The sequence below is a fragment of the Lathamus discolor genome, chromosome 5 (genome assembly GCF_037157495.1).
Source record: "Lathamus discolor isolate bLatDis1 chromosome 5, bLatDis1.hap1, whole genome shotgun sequence".
Lineage (NCBI taxonomy): Eukaryota > Metazoa > Chordata > Aves > Psittaciformes > Psittacidae > Lathamus > Lathamus discolor.
In genome coordinates this window covers 55,264,325-55,279,917 of record NC_088888.1, presented here as the reverse complement: position 1 = coordinate 55,279,917, position 15,593 = coordinate 55,264,325, and the positions used below count along the sequence as shown (strand labels likewise).

Genomic DNA, 15,593 nt, shown 5'->3' with positions numbered 1-15,593 from the left:
GTTTTTGGGATGCCTGAGGGAGTCACACATTTGCTTTTACTCAAGGGCCAGCAGAAAATGGAGTTAAAGATATTGTTTACTGTTAAGAGGCAAGGTCCAGTGAGTGTAATATTGTTCTTTAATAATGTAACTGTATAATTTAGTTTAGCGTTACTTTTTATATTTTTTTTATTGTTCTAGTACCTTTCGATCCATAGAGCCAGAACCCCACAGTATTAAACTGCAGACTAAACTGACTATAAAACTTAGCGTGCAAGTAACATCTTCTCACTGTTGTACACTGTAGTAATGCTGACATTTCACACTTTGTAGTTTTAAATTGCAAGATTGCCCTAAACATTAAGTATACATAGAATACGAGATGGAAATCAAAAGAACTTACTAAAGGCTAAGGAAAAAACTCTGAATTGAACACACTCTATTTTAGTTTCCAGTATTTCATTAAAGAATTGGAACCCACAACATGAAGAATTGAACATTTAGCATAGAGCACTTAGCAAAGAACTCAAGGATTTCTGAATGGAAGGAAGTAATTGTAATGTCTGGTCTGAACATGCATGATACTGTAGTTTTACAGCCTTTTAATGAAGCAGAAAAAACACAGCATATCTTTGGCTGGCCTTACCATCCACGGCGTGTCGCTAGAAAGTTTTAACCTGCCCTCTGCTGGGCGATCTGACTTTTTATCACAACTGGAATGTGCTCACTGAGGCCTGCCATTTTTCTTACAAAACACGTGTGCCCATGCTGCAGTATATGCTGCTGAACAGTCATTCAGCATGAAGGACTAACAGTTTCCACTGGTATTCCACAGTTCTTTGAATGTCTGCACTTATGTGAATTACTCAGCCCAGTTTTTCCTCATTATTTTCAACAGAACATTAGTAAGAGTTTAGGATACTCAATATCATGTAGAATCCTGTTCCGTGTCTAGGTGCTAAATGCATGTAGTTACTACCCAGAAGCACAGAGAGACCCACTAAAGTCTGAGACTAGATTGAATGGTGTCACTTTTGTTTTGGAGGACAAAAACCAGTGTCACGCCATAAACAAGATAAAATTGATGCCTTTTCCTGTTGTATTGTGAAAATGGTGTAATCTGAAGTGTTCAGTAACAGGCAAGTATTTCAAAAATTGAATAACTTGGCTTTTGTTATATTCTGACTTCTCTGAAAACCAAACTGCTTTTACTTTCAGCATGACAGGAGAGACAGTGACCTTTCTCAGCATCCTGGGTTCAGCTGTAGCAGTCATTTTTCTCCTTAGTAGCTGGTGCAGTGCTGTGTTTTTGGCTTTAGTCTGGGAACAGTGCTGATAACACACGGATGGTTTTAGTCATTACTATGTGATGTTTACTCTGATCAAGGACTTTTTCAGTCTCATGCTCTGCCAGTGAGGAGGGGCATGGGAAGCCAAGAGGAAGCAGAGAAAGGACATCTGACCCAAACTAGCCAAAGGAGTATTCCATACCAAGCATGTCATGCCCAGTATATAAACTGGGGGGAGTTATCCAGAAAGCCCAGATTGCTGCTCAGGTCAGCAGGTGGTGAGCTGTTGTATTCTCTCCCCTTGTTATTTCCCTTATCATTATTATTATATGTAGTAGCAGTAGTGGTTTTGTGTTATACCGTAGTTACTGGACTGTTCTCATTTCAGTCAGTGGGAGTTACATTTTTGATTCTCTTCCCCATCCCGCTGGGACCTGCGGGAGGGAGGAAGTAAGTGGGGGGATTGTGCGAGCAGCTGCGTGGTTCTGAGCTGCTTCTGTATGTCTTAAACCATGACAACAACTAAATTGCTACAACTTAATCAAGACCTTCCAAGACAGAAAACAAGGTGTGAATTACGTCAATCTCTTGAAACAGAAAAGTGGAACAATATCTTTCATAAGGCAAACTGAATGAGGAATCTCTACCAAACCAGTGATACATGTGGAACAATGTGAAAACGGCTCCTGCTGTACTGTAGGTAGAAAATGAATCAGCTACTTTACAATTAAATGACATCATTTCAATGGGCTATTAAGTTTCTAATCACATTTACCCTTAACATGTTGATTTCCTAACTGCATGTTAAAGGAGAATCTTAACTTGTAAATGATGGACTTCTTTACTGTGTAACATGCCATGAGATGCACGTTACTGTGTATCTCATAAAGATACTAGGTTTGTTTACCTGAAGATATTTATGTAAAACTTAGTATCTTGGGATATATAAAAGTATCTTAAGATTCTTACAAATTTACTATAAGAACTTTATGATAGAACTAGTTTTGCTGTTTGCCAGTACTTGTTAGGTAAAACACTGGTTGGATTTTCTTTACGGAAGAGTGCATTTTTGGTCTGGAAAAATAAGTAATATATATGAATGTAAAGAATAAACCAAATACAGCAACTAAAAAATTAATTGAATTTTCTATTTTTCAGAAATTTGAACAGCATATGCTTCTATGATTTTTAATTGTGGTTCCTCATAAACATTGTTATTAATAGTTATAGCCCTATAAGTAAATTGGGTGCTCAGTTTTTATTATGCTTCACAGAAACTTAGGCTGCTTTAAAAACCTCTGTCTATATTTGAAGAAAAGTACATGTCCTAATTATACTGAGTTTCATATATTGAGAGAAATTTCTCAGCTGTTCATGCATTTGTTGCTGGACTTGGTTTGGGGGCTTTTCGTGTAGAAGCTGATAGCATTTCTGAGCTCAAACCTTGTCATGAAGGGATGTCTATTTATTTGAAATTATATGAGTAAAGGATTTCATTCTTCTGACAGCCTTTGTTCTGCTTTTGTAAGCGGCAGATTCCAGCCCAAGGAGATGTCAAATCACAATGAAGTGAGGCTTGCCTAGAAAAAATAATGATAATGCATGTTTTACAGTAACTCAAATTTAAACCCACCAGCATGTGCATATTGAAGCAGAACATCATTAGATGTATACAAATTAAAGCTGCTTTGGCCTCAATTTTCTGTTAGAAAAGCAAAGTTGAGAAATAAGCACATTTGACACTTTGCCATGTTCTGCAATATTTTAAGGAAAAGGACTTATTTTCTACCTATAAATGTTCTTTTTGCTTTAACAAAACCGCATAATCACTTTCTTTTGGACTTTTTTTTTTCTTCAATTAAAGTACTGCCTGTTCCTGTAACTTCACAAACAAATGTGCAATACTTTTTTCATCTGCCTTTTCTCTCTCTTGTTATTTTTAATACTACAGACCTTGAGAAGCTATGTGTCCCCAGTGTGTCCTGGAAGGTATATACACAAATTAGATATGGTATCTGACTGACAAATACACCCATCATGAATATAGCATCGCTAACACAAATATTCTGGACCCTTCCACAAGTGAAGTTAACATGGACTGGTAATGAAGTATGGAAGTTATGTTGGCGTGAGTAAAACCTAGTGTAAATCTGCATTGTGAACTATGTATCATCACCCTGACTTACAGAGAATAGTAGGATACTGACCTATGTACTGGAAAAATCATTTTTACTTAAACTGCTAAATACACAGGACAGAATAGGCTCTTACTATTAATCTGAATGCATTCCCATGCCTCTACTGTAGGAGGTAGTACTTGAAACCCACAAGTGCTCATTCTCTTCACACACCAGACAACTTCACTGTGCCAGGGGAACTTGTTCACTCAGATGGGCAACCTGCTGCTGCCAGTGCCCTGGGGCTCCTTGCTTGCCCTGGGAGAAGACTTCCCTCATAGGAGACAGCCATGGCTTGAGGTGTGGTGCAGGGGAGATGGAGAAGAACATCTGTGCAGCTGAGCAATCTGGGTTTCCCCCACGTTCCTCGCAGGTATGTTCCTCTTTACCTGCAGCTGCAGTAGATGCGACCTTGCCCAGCGGGGCTTGCAGGCGCTGCTGGGGTGGGTCTCAACCCTCCCCGGTAGGCCTCAAGAGAAGGCCCGTCTCCCCGAAGGTGACGGCGGCACAGGTTGGCCGGCTCTCTGACCCCGCGAAGGGCCCTTCTTCGCTGTCACCCTCCGCAGGGCTCTCTGCTGGGGGGGTCCCTGCGCGCACTCCCCAGTGCCCCCCACCAGAGCCGGGCCTGCCTCGGAGGTGAGGCCACCGGGGTTGGCCCAGGTGAGCGGCGCCGGCGCTGCCCGCGCTTGGCCGACAGGTGTCGCTGCCCGCCCGGCCCGGCCCGGCCTGGCCCCGCCCGGCCCGGCCCCCTTGTCGCGGTGGGGAGCGGAGCGGCCGGTCGCCCGTCGTGGCTGGTAGCGCTACAGAGCCGCAGGTCTGGCGGACAGCAGAGCCCCCAGCGCCATGGAGCCGCAGGCACAGGGTGAGTCTCGGCGGAACTGAGCCCTCCGCGGCTGCCGCTTCCCCACCTCGGGAGAGGCTGAGCCGGCGCTGCGGGGAGAGCTTGGGGGCGAGTAGCGACCCGGGTATCGTCCGCTCCGCTGGCCAGGACGCCGAAGAGAGGAGCCCAGTCTGAGGTACCGGGGAGGGCTCTCCGGTGACCCGCTGGCTGCCGACGCCCCGGGCTTGCCGTGCGCCCTGCCCTCCATCCCTCCCCGGGCTCCCTTTGGCTTTTCTTATTACTCTACATGGTTGGGGTGGCGGCGTGCTCTTCTGCTGCTGCTGCTGCTTCAAGCGTGTGACGGTCGAGTAGCTGGGATGCAACTTCGCGTTAACTTAACCTCGGCGGGAAGGGGGTGTGCAGGTGGTCAGAAATAGCGGTGTGCCCCGGCGGGGGCCTGCCGGACCGCCTCGGGACGGTGCGGGCAGACCCCCCGCGCTGGCTCTTGGGGCGGCACAAGACCGGCCGCACCGCAGCCCTAGCCTCGGGAGGAGGCTGAGCCGGGCCACTGGCGCCTCGAGCAGCTGGGCTGTAGCCGTGCTCCCGCAGAGCCCTCCGCCGGGGCCAGCCTAAAGCGTGGTCTGCTAAAGCGTGTCTGAGGTTCTGCCAAACACTGCTGTCGTTAGTTTAAAATGAACTTCTTCTTTTGCAACGATTATGATTACATTAGTTATTCACCTCTCTCTCTGAGTAAAGTTAATTGGCCTTTAAAGAACAGAAGGAACTTTTCACAGAAGGTTTAGATGCTGTTTGGGTCAACCGAAGGTATTTAGCATACAGAGGTCTTGTTCACCTTTAAGGTCTTGCTTCTATTTTGGAATCATAGAATGGTTTGGGTTGGAAGGCAGCCCACAGATCATCCAGTTCCACCACCCCTGCCATGGGCAGGGGCACCTTCCACTAGACCAGGTTGCTCCAAGCTCCATCCAACCTGGCCTTGAACACTACCAGGGATGGTGCAGCCACAGCTTTTCTGGGCAGGCTGTGCCAGTGCCTCACCACCCTCACAATGAAGAATTTCTTCCCAATATTTAATCTAAGTCTACCCTTTTTCAATTGAAAGCCATTCCCCTTTGTCCTATCCCTACATGCCCTTTTCTGAAGAACCTTATAACTTGGCCACACATGTTGTAAATCAAGAGTATGAAGCAGGTAGTACAAGTATTTCTGAGAAAGCAGGATGTTTAGCAACCATTTTATGTCATCTCTAAAATAGAGACATGAAGTTAAGGGGGAGACATATGCTTATTGAAACTAATTGACAAAGTAGCTTTCCAGAATAGTTTAAAACTGCCTTAAACGAATACACATAAAAGAGGCAAATGTTGATTGCAAATATAGTTGTACATCAAGGAATACGGTGGGAAATTTGAGTTCATGATGCTTGTGAAAGAGAAAGCCTTTCCTGTGCTATCCTAATGGATACATAGGAGAAGCTGACTGGCAAAATAAATAGGTCTTTGGCTCAGTTCCCAGGGTTTTTAAAAGTCAGTTTTAAGATTATAGCGTAAGACTTATTTAAACTAATTTTCCAATGGGAGCCCCTGTTCTTTATACAGGAACTTCATATGTGAAGGATTTGATAACTTGTTTTTTTGTGGAACTAATGGAAAGCAGTATCTGGTTCTCATTAGCCAGATAGTGATATATGTGCATGTGAACTTTCTACCTTCCCTGACTGGTAAAATGAGTAAATATATTCTTAGTAGGTGTTAAAAATTCAAAACAATAAATGTGTTTTGCTAATGTACATTTTGATTAGCAACTCTGTTAGTACCGCAGGTCTTTATTAAATTCTTCTTCTGGATGAATATGTATTGGCTAGTGAGAGACTATAAAAGCATTTTGTATTGCTTAACATTATCTAATTAGGCATTCTTAACCCTTCATTGGGTTGTGGTTTTTTTTTTTTTGGAGCATTTTTTGTTTGTTTTGGTTTTGTAATCTGAAACTTAATTGACAGAAAGACAGATATAGGACTTTTCAAGGCTATACTCAGCTGAGTCACTTTTTTCTTCTATTTCTCATCTATGTGTTTTATTTCTACAGTTTTTCAGCACAGTCGCCCATTCCCTAAAACAATCTGTCTTTGATACACTAACAATACAAGCTAAGATTTTTGTGGTCAATATTTGCATGCCAGCAAACCTTTGTACCAAAAGGTCCCTCTTTCTTTCTAGATTCAATTTGGTGCATGCTGCTGCAGTTATGGAGCCTTGCTGGCAAAAAGCATTTAACCTGTATGTGTCTAATACAGTTGAATTAACAATTAAGTACCTGGTCAGAAATCTGAATTCTTCAACCCCATTATGTAATTTGCAGAGCATAGTTTTAGCAGGTTACTAAAAGAACAGTAACAATTTGCTTGGGGAAAAAAAAAAAAAAAAACCAAACCAAAACACTTCTAAGTATCTGCTTAAGCAGCAGGACAAATATGTATGCATTTTAATAAGTTTATGAATTGCTTCTAAGAACCCTTTAGATGCCCACAGAGAAATGAATTCTGAATGGTTTGTTCCAGTGTGCTCTGCTGGGGATTTCATTTGAATTGAAAAGACAAAGTAAAAGCTATAAATTCTAAAGCTCTGTTGAATTTTTCATATTTAACACATTAAAGATTTTCGTCAAAAGGGCTTTTCTACATAATTGTGTTGTTTGTGGCATTTTACTTTGTCCTGAAGGGAGGCTATGCCTGAGTGGATCAATTTCATGTGTAAGAAATACACACACGCAAGTACAAAATGTGGATTTCTCCAGAGCTGGAAAATAATTGTCAGCATTTTTAAGTAGCAGCATGAATCAGCCTTATAAATCTTAACTTAAATCTGGACATCAAGAAGTATTATTACGTGTAACTGTATCAAGATAGAGGTCACAGCTAACATCGGGAGTTTCTGTGTCGTTCAAGGCACAACATAGCATCTGAGCATCTGTCTGTACTCCAAAGACTGTGGAAGTTAAATTCTCTGTTTTTTATCTTAAAGCAGTAGAGACAGTTCATAGGCTGAAATGGTATTACTGTTACACTGGAGTATATTGAATATGTCTTGCAGCATTCACACTAACTAGATGAGATAGTCTACCAGACAGAGAGTAATAGTAATTAATGTTAAAATTGTTTTCTAAAGAATAACCATATGTTCCATGTTAAAAAAAAAAAGTAATAAAAATCATAAGTTGTACTTTACATAAATTGTATCTTTAAGCCTCTGAGTGCTTTTTTCTTTGATTGCTTTTTCCTCTTAATGGTACTAGAATTAGCTGCTGTGTTACCAGGGTCAGCTCTACTTATGCTGGGTGCTAAAAATTCCATAAGGGCGTATTTGTTTTCCTTCCTGTGGCTGTCAGGCACTTTTAAAGTGAAGAGTTTGGAAGTCTGAAGAACAATGTTTCTCTCTGAAATACAGGAAGATCAGAACTGTGTATTTGCCTCTCATCGCGCTCATTCTACTTCAGGTCTAGATAAGCTGACTATCCTGTGTAGTCCTGCTTTCTATTTAAAGCTGTGAATGTCTCTAATAATGACAGTAGTGTGGATATCTGCATCTGAGAATCAATGTGATTTTTAGCACTGAAGCTTTGCTTTTAATACATCTCTCTCCTTTTGCAATAATTCTTTTTTTCTTTTTTTTGTGCACTTATAATTGTACCTTCTCCTTTCTCTGTTGTGCTTTCTCATGATTCTTACCCTGGTGAAGCTTTGGTGTGCAGCGTTCTGCTCTTTGCACTTTTACCTGCCCAGGTAGCTCAACCAGCTTCTTGCATTTCTAGAGTCTGAATGGGGTTTTGAGGCATCTCCTGTGCTAGCTGCTATTCTTCTTACAGCTTCTCCTGACATCTGTTCTGCATCTTCTGTTAGTGGTGCATTGTAGCTGTAATAGCTTGCTGTGACTATGCATATATCTGTAAAATATTGTGGTGAGAGGTGTAGTTAGTTCAGATGTTAGACAATGGCAACTCCTCAAGGCCTGTGTCTTACAGCACTGCACCGCTTTCCTCTGCTGCCTGCAGCTGACATGTTCCATCTGGCATGCAAGGTTATGGAGCAGAGAGGCAGCACCTAGGTACATGCCACTTGGCTGGAGCTTATGATCAGAAGAAAAGTGTTACAAGTCATACCATTAGACCACTGGCATCTCTCATCTCATAGTCAGATAGTTTGAGGTCTCCCCTCCTGGTCTTGCATTCCTGTGATGTACAAGACTCACAAAACAGGGCATTGACAGCTTGGTCAGCATTCTCTCTCCCTCTTTCTCGTCACTAGCTATTAACGTAGTTACTAATATGGATATGAATCTGGATAGAGAGTCTATTTCATAGTGGGAAGTTGGGAATATGGAACACACAGAACTGTTAACTTTGCAGCAGCCATGTGTTTTGGCAGTCATACCAAAGCACAGTCTTGCTGGAAAGCATCTTCCCTAGCCTCATGTTTGAGGTTGGTGGCTTTAGCAGGGAACACTGACTGTTTTGTTCTGTGTTCACCTTTCCCCTAGGGGCATAATAAGGTTTGGGGGTGATTTAGTGTAATTGTTCTGTGAGAAGAAAATCCCTCTCTCGTTGGGTAAGTCCATCAGCGCACAGTACGGTCAGTGTTGATACATATGAGAAAACAGGAAGCATGGGGCAAGGAGAACCTTATTTTTTTTGCCCAGCAGTAGCTGCTAGTTCCTTCCATTGTGAGTAGTCTCATTTATATTTCCCAGCTATCTTTGCAAGGAGAGTGCCTGGCCATACATGCTTCTGAGGCTTCAGGATTCAGTCTAGTTATCTGGGGGTTATGCAGTCTCCTTACTGTGCTCACCGCTGCTCTGCTATGGAAAGCAGAAGAGGACTTCACAAAGGGTCAGGATGACATTGAGGTAATTGAACCACCCAGTGATAACCTGCATATTTGACTGCATGCTGGAAATCTCAGCTGCTCTGTTAATAAGATCGCGTGAAGACGAGGTCAAGTGAAAATGGTAGGGTTGTAATTTATAATAGGATTCTTCAATATTTAACAGGAGTGCACAGTACTCAAGATAATTGCTCTTTCGTCCTTTTTATATTAAAATGAGGTAAAATATATGCATGCAATGTGTTGCTGGGTATATCAGATTTTAAGCAAATAAATGTCTGAAATCAAATGCAGTGCTTCTGTTTTACCCTTTTGAACTTACACTGCTTTCAGCTTTATGACACTTGTCACAGGATGAAATTCAGTGTGCTGAGGCTGAGAAAATTTGAGTGATTTCATGCTACGCATGAGAACTGAGAACAGAAGATGGTGGGATTTGGAAGAGCTGTGAAAGAGAGACATCCTCTAGAATCTAAGGCCAGTCTCGTGAGGCATTGTAACTTTGCCAGTTTTACAAACATGAAGATCTAAAATACAGAACATGCGAAAACGAACACATCAAACCCTAAATCAAGCTTTTAAATTCTTGCTCTATGTTTGCTCCTGTATCTTATTTTCACAGGACTGCTGGTCTGAGTCCTGCTGTGAGGTGACACAAGTACAGTCTGAGTCTGCTCTCTGTCAGTGTTCTTCAGTGCATTAATGGAAAGATGAGTCTGATGATGCAGTTCTGCTTCCTAAATTGTGTAGTACAGTAGAGATGCATGGAACTTTTGAGGTGCTTTGCTTAGGCTGTGTGCTGCATGAAGGTCAAGGATTGATGGCAAAAGACTGCAGAGGTGTTGAAGTATGTTCTATGTGTCCATATTAAAAATTTAGATACTGTTTTGTAGCTTGTTTTAGCATAGTCCTGTGATTTGGGTTTAGAAAGACTGTAGTTAACACTTCGTTTCAGAAAGTGTTTCAAGGGTAAAATTAGACCTGTCTTACTAATCAGAAAATACCTCTTGGGGTACTATATGACATCTGGTCATGCTAGTTTTATCTGGTTTATCTCATAGAAATGCACAGTTGCAATGCCAAATTTTAGGAATGTCTGCTGTAGTCATATCACTGCTTTCTAAGCTGAGCATTTTGGCTACTGTGTTCTCTAAACTCGCCGAGTGTGAGAAATGATGAGAAGGGAAATATGGATTCTAATACCAGATGTCACACTTCTCAAAACTTTGGCCATATTAGTTGATTTGTTTGATCCTCTAGGACAGAGGTAATACTGCTTAGCCACCTTTGAGATTCATGGATCAAAATCATATTATAATAGCAAATTATTAGGCTATCATCATCATCATCATCATACTTCTGCATCTGTGGCCTGGTTAAGTGTCTCAGTCAGGTAACTGCAAAAGGCGCAGTCATTTAGCAAGTGCTTATACCACACTTTAGCACTAAATTTCATTCTCTTTCTCTTGTGGTGTCTCTCATTCCCTCTTCTTGAACTTTGCTAAAACAAGTAGAAAGTCACCAGTGAGGATCTCTCTGCAAATGTTTTTCTCCAAAAGTGTAAAACAAGTGCAAGAGCGTGACATACGTAAAATAATACTGCCTCGAGTACCATCTTACCGTGATAATAAAGGTCTTAGACTGAGTCTTCCATTTTCCTTTTTCCTTTTGAAGCAAGGAGGACTATCAGGAAAAATGTTTGTTTCTGGGTTTTTTTGTTAGTTTTCTGGGATTTGGGTTTCATTAAGTTGCCTTGGTATCACTGCTAAATTGCCTTAGCATGCAGTTATCCTTGCAGTCGACCAAGAACCTAGTCAGTAAAGTGTTGTAAAGTAGTGAAAGTACTTAAAATGTGTAAAGGAAAGCAGTCACTTTTAAACTTTGCTGTTCTAAAGGCAAATTAGACTTTTGATGTTTTTCTGAGATAATAGAATTTAAAGTACTTGTAAGAGCAACAGATTCCTCAAAATGCAAACTCAACAGTAACATTTAGTGTGTCACAGGAACAAAGGTTCTAGTGGTGCTTTTGGCAGAGAGAGATGCAGAATTATGCTCTGAAAACATTTTTCTATATTCATGCAAGAATAAAGTGCCCATAGATATGGTGTTGGTTTTCCCAGTAAAAAGTGTACAAAATGTTTTTGTAGGAGGCAGTGCAATTTATTTTCATGTGCTTTCTAGCTGAAAGGTCTACTTTTGTTTGCTGCTTAATGAAGTAAGGACCTGATCCTAACCAGGTCCTGCTCAAACTCTTCTGAAAACCATTCCTTCTGGTTTTTTTTTTTTATTTCCCTTTGTGCAGCCTGATTTCTGACTTGATTTTGCTTTAACTTGTGGAAAACCCTTCCTCTTCAGCCATACAAGCTGTCTCTCTTTAGTATTTGTGCCACACTTCAAAATTGTATTGAATAATTGCCTAATAATTAAAATTACTAATTTAGAAATAGTAAGAATGTATGCAAAACATGATTGGAAACTATGTATGGAGCGGATTTAAAAGGCTGTTATGATTTAGATTCTGTAAATATTTGTAAATTGTGGCTGAAGGGAACTGGTGCTCTCCATGTTTGCCTCTTCAGTAATGGATTAGGTTTCTCTGTGTTCACCTGTTTGTTCAAGTGTTCTTTTTTCACCAGTTTCCTCAGCAGGAAATTGCCTTGCCACCTGGGTGGAACTAAAGTGGTGCAGGTTTGTGGTTACGAAAGGTTGCTCATAACCATCTTAAAGTTTTAAAATACCTTTGCACAGTTTCCTTGGAATAATTGTATTCTTTGTGCTTTAGGTGGATTTAGTAATAACTTGTCCTGCTGTTACTGGCTAGGGCAATTTAGGTGCTTATCTACTTCCTCTTTCTATGTTTCACACTGTAATTAAAATGTTCTAAACTCCACTGAGTAGACCACAGGTCACTCTGGAAAATGCTAACATATTTTTAGAGAATGATATGGAGCAAATGTGTTTAGTTAAAATACTTTCTGAAGGCCTTAAATGCATTGTGTTCTTTCTCTGCTGGATTGATGCATGCTAAATTTTCATTAAAAAGTGATCTGAGATAGCTGTATTTAAACACAACCAGATTTTCCTTATAGACAAGTAAAATGTATGTACATTACAGAGTTAGAGGGGCAATTATGCCAGGAACAGAAGATTATCTTCTGCTCGAAGTATTTTAATAGGCAGATGGCAGCTATTAACTTATTACTGTGGGAGGAAGGAATCAAAGTCATAATCAGGGAGAATGATGTTTGTCATGTAATTAAGCTATCTAACTGCTGCTGTACACTGCAGAACCAAGAAAGCCATGTGGTCTTGCAAGACTAAATCTTTTAGTTGTGTTGTGGGTCAGGTGGTGCAGAAGCTTTGATATCTAAGAAAAGATAATGGTAAAGAAGGAACAATTAATTGAATAGCCTGATTAAAAAAAAAAAAGGCTGCTGAATAATGTCATTCAAATAAACTGAATCACAGTGTGGTTTTGGTTTTGAAGATTTAAATAAGGTCTTTGTAGAGTTAAATAACAGATACTGTCAAGAAACTGGAGGTCAAATACTACAGGTAGAGGGAAAAATACGTCTCCCCTTGTGGTTTAAAATTGCTTCAAAAATAGAAAAGCATAGATAATGAGCAGTATAGATGTAGTCTGCATTAAGCACAAGGAATAAAGAAGCGTATGTAATGATAATAGTTTATATCCATTCAAGAGAGAGTCAAAGATGGGAACTAGATTTAGACCTAGATACAGAATTAGAGGCTGCTCGCTTGTGTCCAAATGTGCACAGAAATATGGAGCATGAACACATCTTGAAAGAGGAGCAGCGGTATTCTGGTCATAGTTATATGCTGCACATGGGAATCAAGGGCAGGGATAGGGTAAGAGCAAATAAAATTTTTTAACAATTAAGTTGAATAGTGATGAAGATGTGAATGGAAGTTATTAGCAGAGATGCAAGTGTTTATTTTGGGAAAGTTCATTGTCATCCTTATTAAAGTCTTGTTAAGTAAGGTAGTAGAAGAGCAAAGAAAAGACAAGAACTGTCTTGTGCTCTCTTTCTAGACCTTCTTAAGGTACAGATGTTACAATAGGTATGATAACAGACTGGGTGATCTGTATGGATTAGAGAGTTAAGTGATGTTCTTGCCACTGCATGTGATCTAATGAAACCTTAAGGGTGTAGGACCTCATACCATGTGTTTAGCTAAACCCCTTCCTTCACTTACCACTTGGCCTGCCATCAGTATGTCCAGAGCAGCTGTCAGAGATGCTGACCCTCTTTAGTTCAGAGCTTATTTTCCCTACTGATTTTCAAGCGGTCAAAACCCACTTTGTTTCTGTATCAGCTGTAGTTTTGGCTGGCATTTGAAGGTAAACCAGGGACCTCAAGGACTGAGACTGTACAGTGTGGCTGGAAGTGCCTGTGTCTGTCTCCTGTTCTGCTAAGTAGCCTCCACTCCTGCAGCATGGCCATTTGTGTAACTTAGGCCAACTGCAGAGGCATGCCTCCTGTCTTCAAACCCTAACAGAAGGAAAGGCCAAGAAACCTGTTTCTATGGGAACATATATCCAGGGCCCTAAACCCCAGATGTCTCCACCCACAGCCTCACCAAGTGAACACATTTCTTGGTAATGGCATGCTACAAAACACTGAGTGGGCAAAGCTACAAAATTAATGATGCCAAAAACTCTGAAGGCCTTAACATGGATCATAACGTTAAGAGCAGAATAATAAATACCTCATTTCACAGTTCAGAGTGCAGGCAAAAAAACCACAACAAAATCCAGGGAAAACCAAATGAAACTTTGAGCTGAACATGCCTGGTTAGATGGTTGTGTTTTGATTGAGAAGTATTTTGTGTGGCCTGTGTCCAGGGAATTTGCTATGCTAACTCCATATTCCAGGTTTATCAGAACAACCTACCACAGCAATGAATACCTACCTGTAAGGCGGTGCCCTTGCAAGAAGTGAGGTGGCACAAATTAGAGCTGCTTTTCAATAGGTTTGGAATATTTGTTTCAACAACTAAAATTGTGTTATATTTCAAACAAAAGGCCTGTGCAAGGGAGGACATGGCCTTTCTCTCTGTTAAAATTGATTGTTTTCAAGTAATATTAATATAAATGAACTTTATTTTCATTGGTTTTAAGTGTGTATGCAATTGTGTTACAGGTAGATGCATCCAAGAGTAGGTCAAGTTTGTTTAGGGAAAGCTGGAGGAGGTCTGTGCTGTCAGATGTTAGCCCCCTTAGGAAGGCAACAATGCGGGGGTACAAAGTAGCTAGAATAAAGAATTTGTCATGTACCCAGTTATAATTGTTTCCTGTGTATTTTCCCTAGTAAGTTTACGGGATCCAAGGTGACATGTCTGCCTTACATATTAAGATGGCTGGATAGAGATGTGGCAAAGAAATTAACCTGCTGGCTGCAGTGATTTTGCTCATTTTTTAAATTAGACTTACAAAGATCTTGTTAGTTATGTGCTTTATTATCTAAAGAATACAAATTATAGCTACTTTAAGAATTTCTTTTTTAAATAAAAATACAATTTTATCACTTCTTGCAGCACAGATACTTTGAAAGTTAATTGTGGAGGCTTGTCAGTTTAATTATACTGCTGTTAGATTGCTACCTAGTGATATACTTTTGCACCTGGCTTTAGAAAAGTACAATAAATTGATCCTTTCTAAGGAAGGAAAGGTTATTAAATCCTGCCATTAAATTTCTCTGATTTTGATTGTGAAGTAGATGTGTGAACTTAATTACAGAATTGGTGGGATCTCAGTCACTTCTACCAGCGGAGAATGGTACCCAAGGTGCCTGTCTATTCTGAGATTAGAAAAACGTACTTTTTTGTATTTTTAGTATGAAAGGGTGGGTTTAAGAAATGTGACTGACAACTTCCACCTCTGACTGCCAGCATTTCCATGTCATAGCTCTTATCTTCCCCTACACTGCTTTTTCTCTGGCCTGATTATATATGATTTATTCCTTCATTTGTTTTATGCAGTCTGTTGCAGTTTCGAGAGTACCTTATTTGTAGAGAACAAGTCTCTTCTGTGACTCAGTGTCATCCACTTTCTCATTGCCTATTATTCTATCGTGACTTCATCTTTTTTCTCTTTGTGTTCTGCCTAAAAAAGGAAAAAGAGATGATAACCCTTCCACTTGTGGCATCTTTTTCTTCCCCTTGACCTCATGGAAAGTTGTGCATAATGATCACTAGAAAGCACAGTAAGTGGTACAATACTGTCATTACTTTCAGTATTGACATGATAGAAAGAAGCAGCTGCTGTCTTTAAACTGTTACATTTCACAACAATTGCTTTGAATTTCCATAGCTGCAGCTTAGAAAGCAATGTCTCCCTTGTCTTCCCCAGGCAGGCAGCACTATTATTTTATAGAAAGAGAGCTAGCTATTGGATAAAATGCATA

General features: G+C 40.5%; 1 protein-coding gene across 6 annotated transcripts in view; it reads left to right on the top strand.

Moving 5' to 3' along the window:
- The first annotated feature begins 4,183 nt into the window (after nt 1-4,183).
- TPD52L1 (TPD52 like 1) overlaps nt 4,184-15,593 on the top strand; it is a 51,643-nt gene continuing 40,233 nt past the window's right edge. For 2 of the 6 annotated variants that reach the window (XM_065680953.1, XM_065680952.1), the window contains exon 1: nt 4,185-4,307. In XM_065680953.1, coding sequence (XP_065537025.1) covers nt 4,289-4,307 — 19 coding nt within the window. In that variant the 5' untranslated portion in view covers nt 4,185-4,288. Of the gene's footprint in view, nt 4,308-4,333; nt 4,462-15,593 lie in introns of those variants that run through there. The other 4 variants (XM_065680956.1, XM_065680954.1, XM_065680955.1 and 1 more) reach the window with 4 other exon arrangements.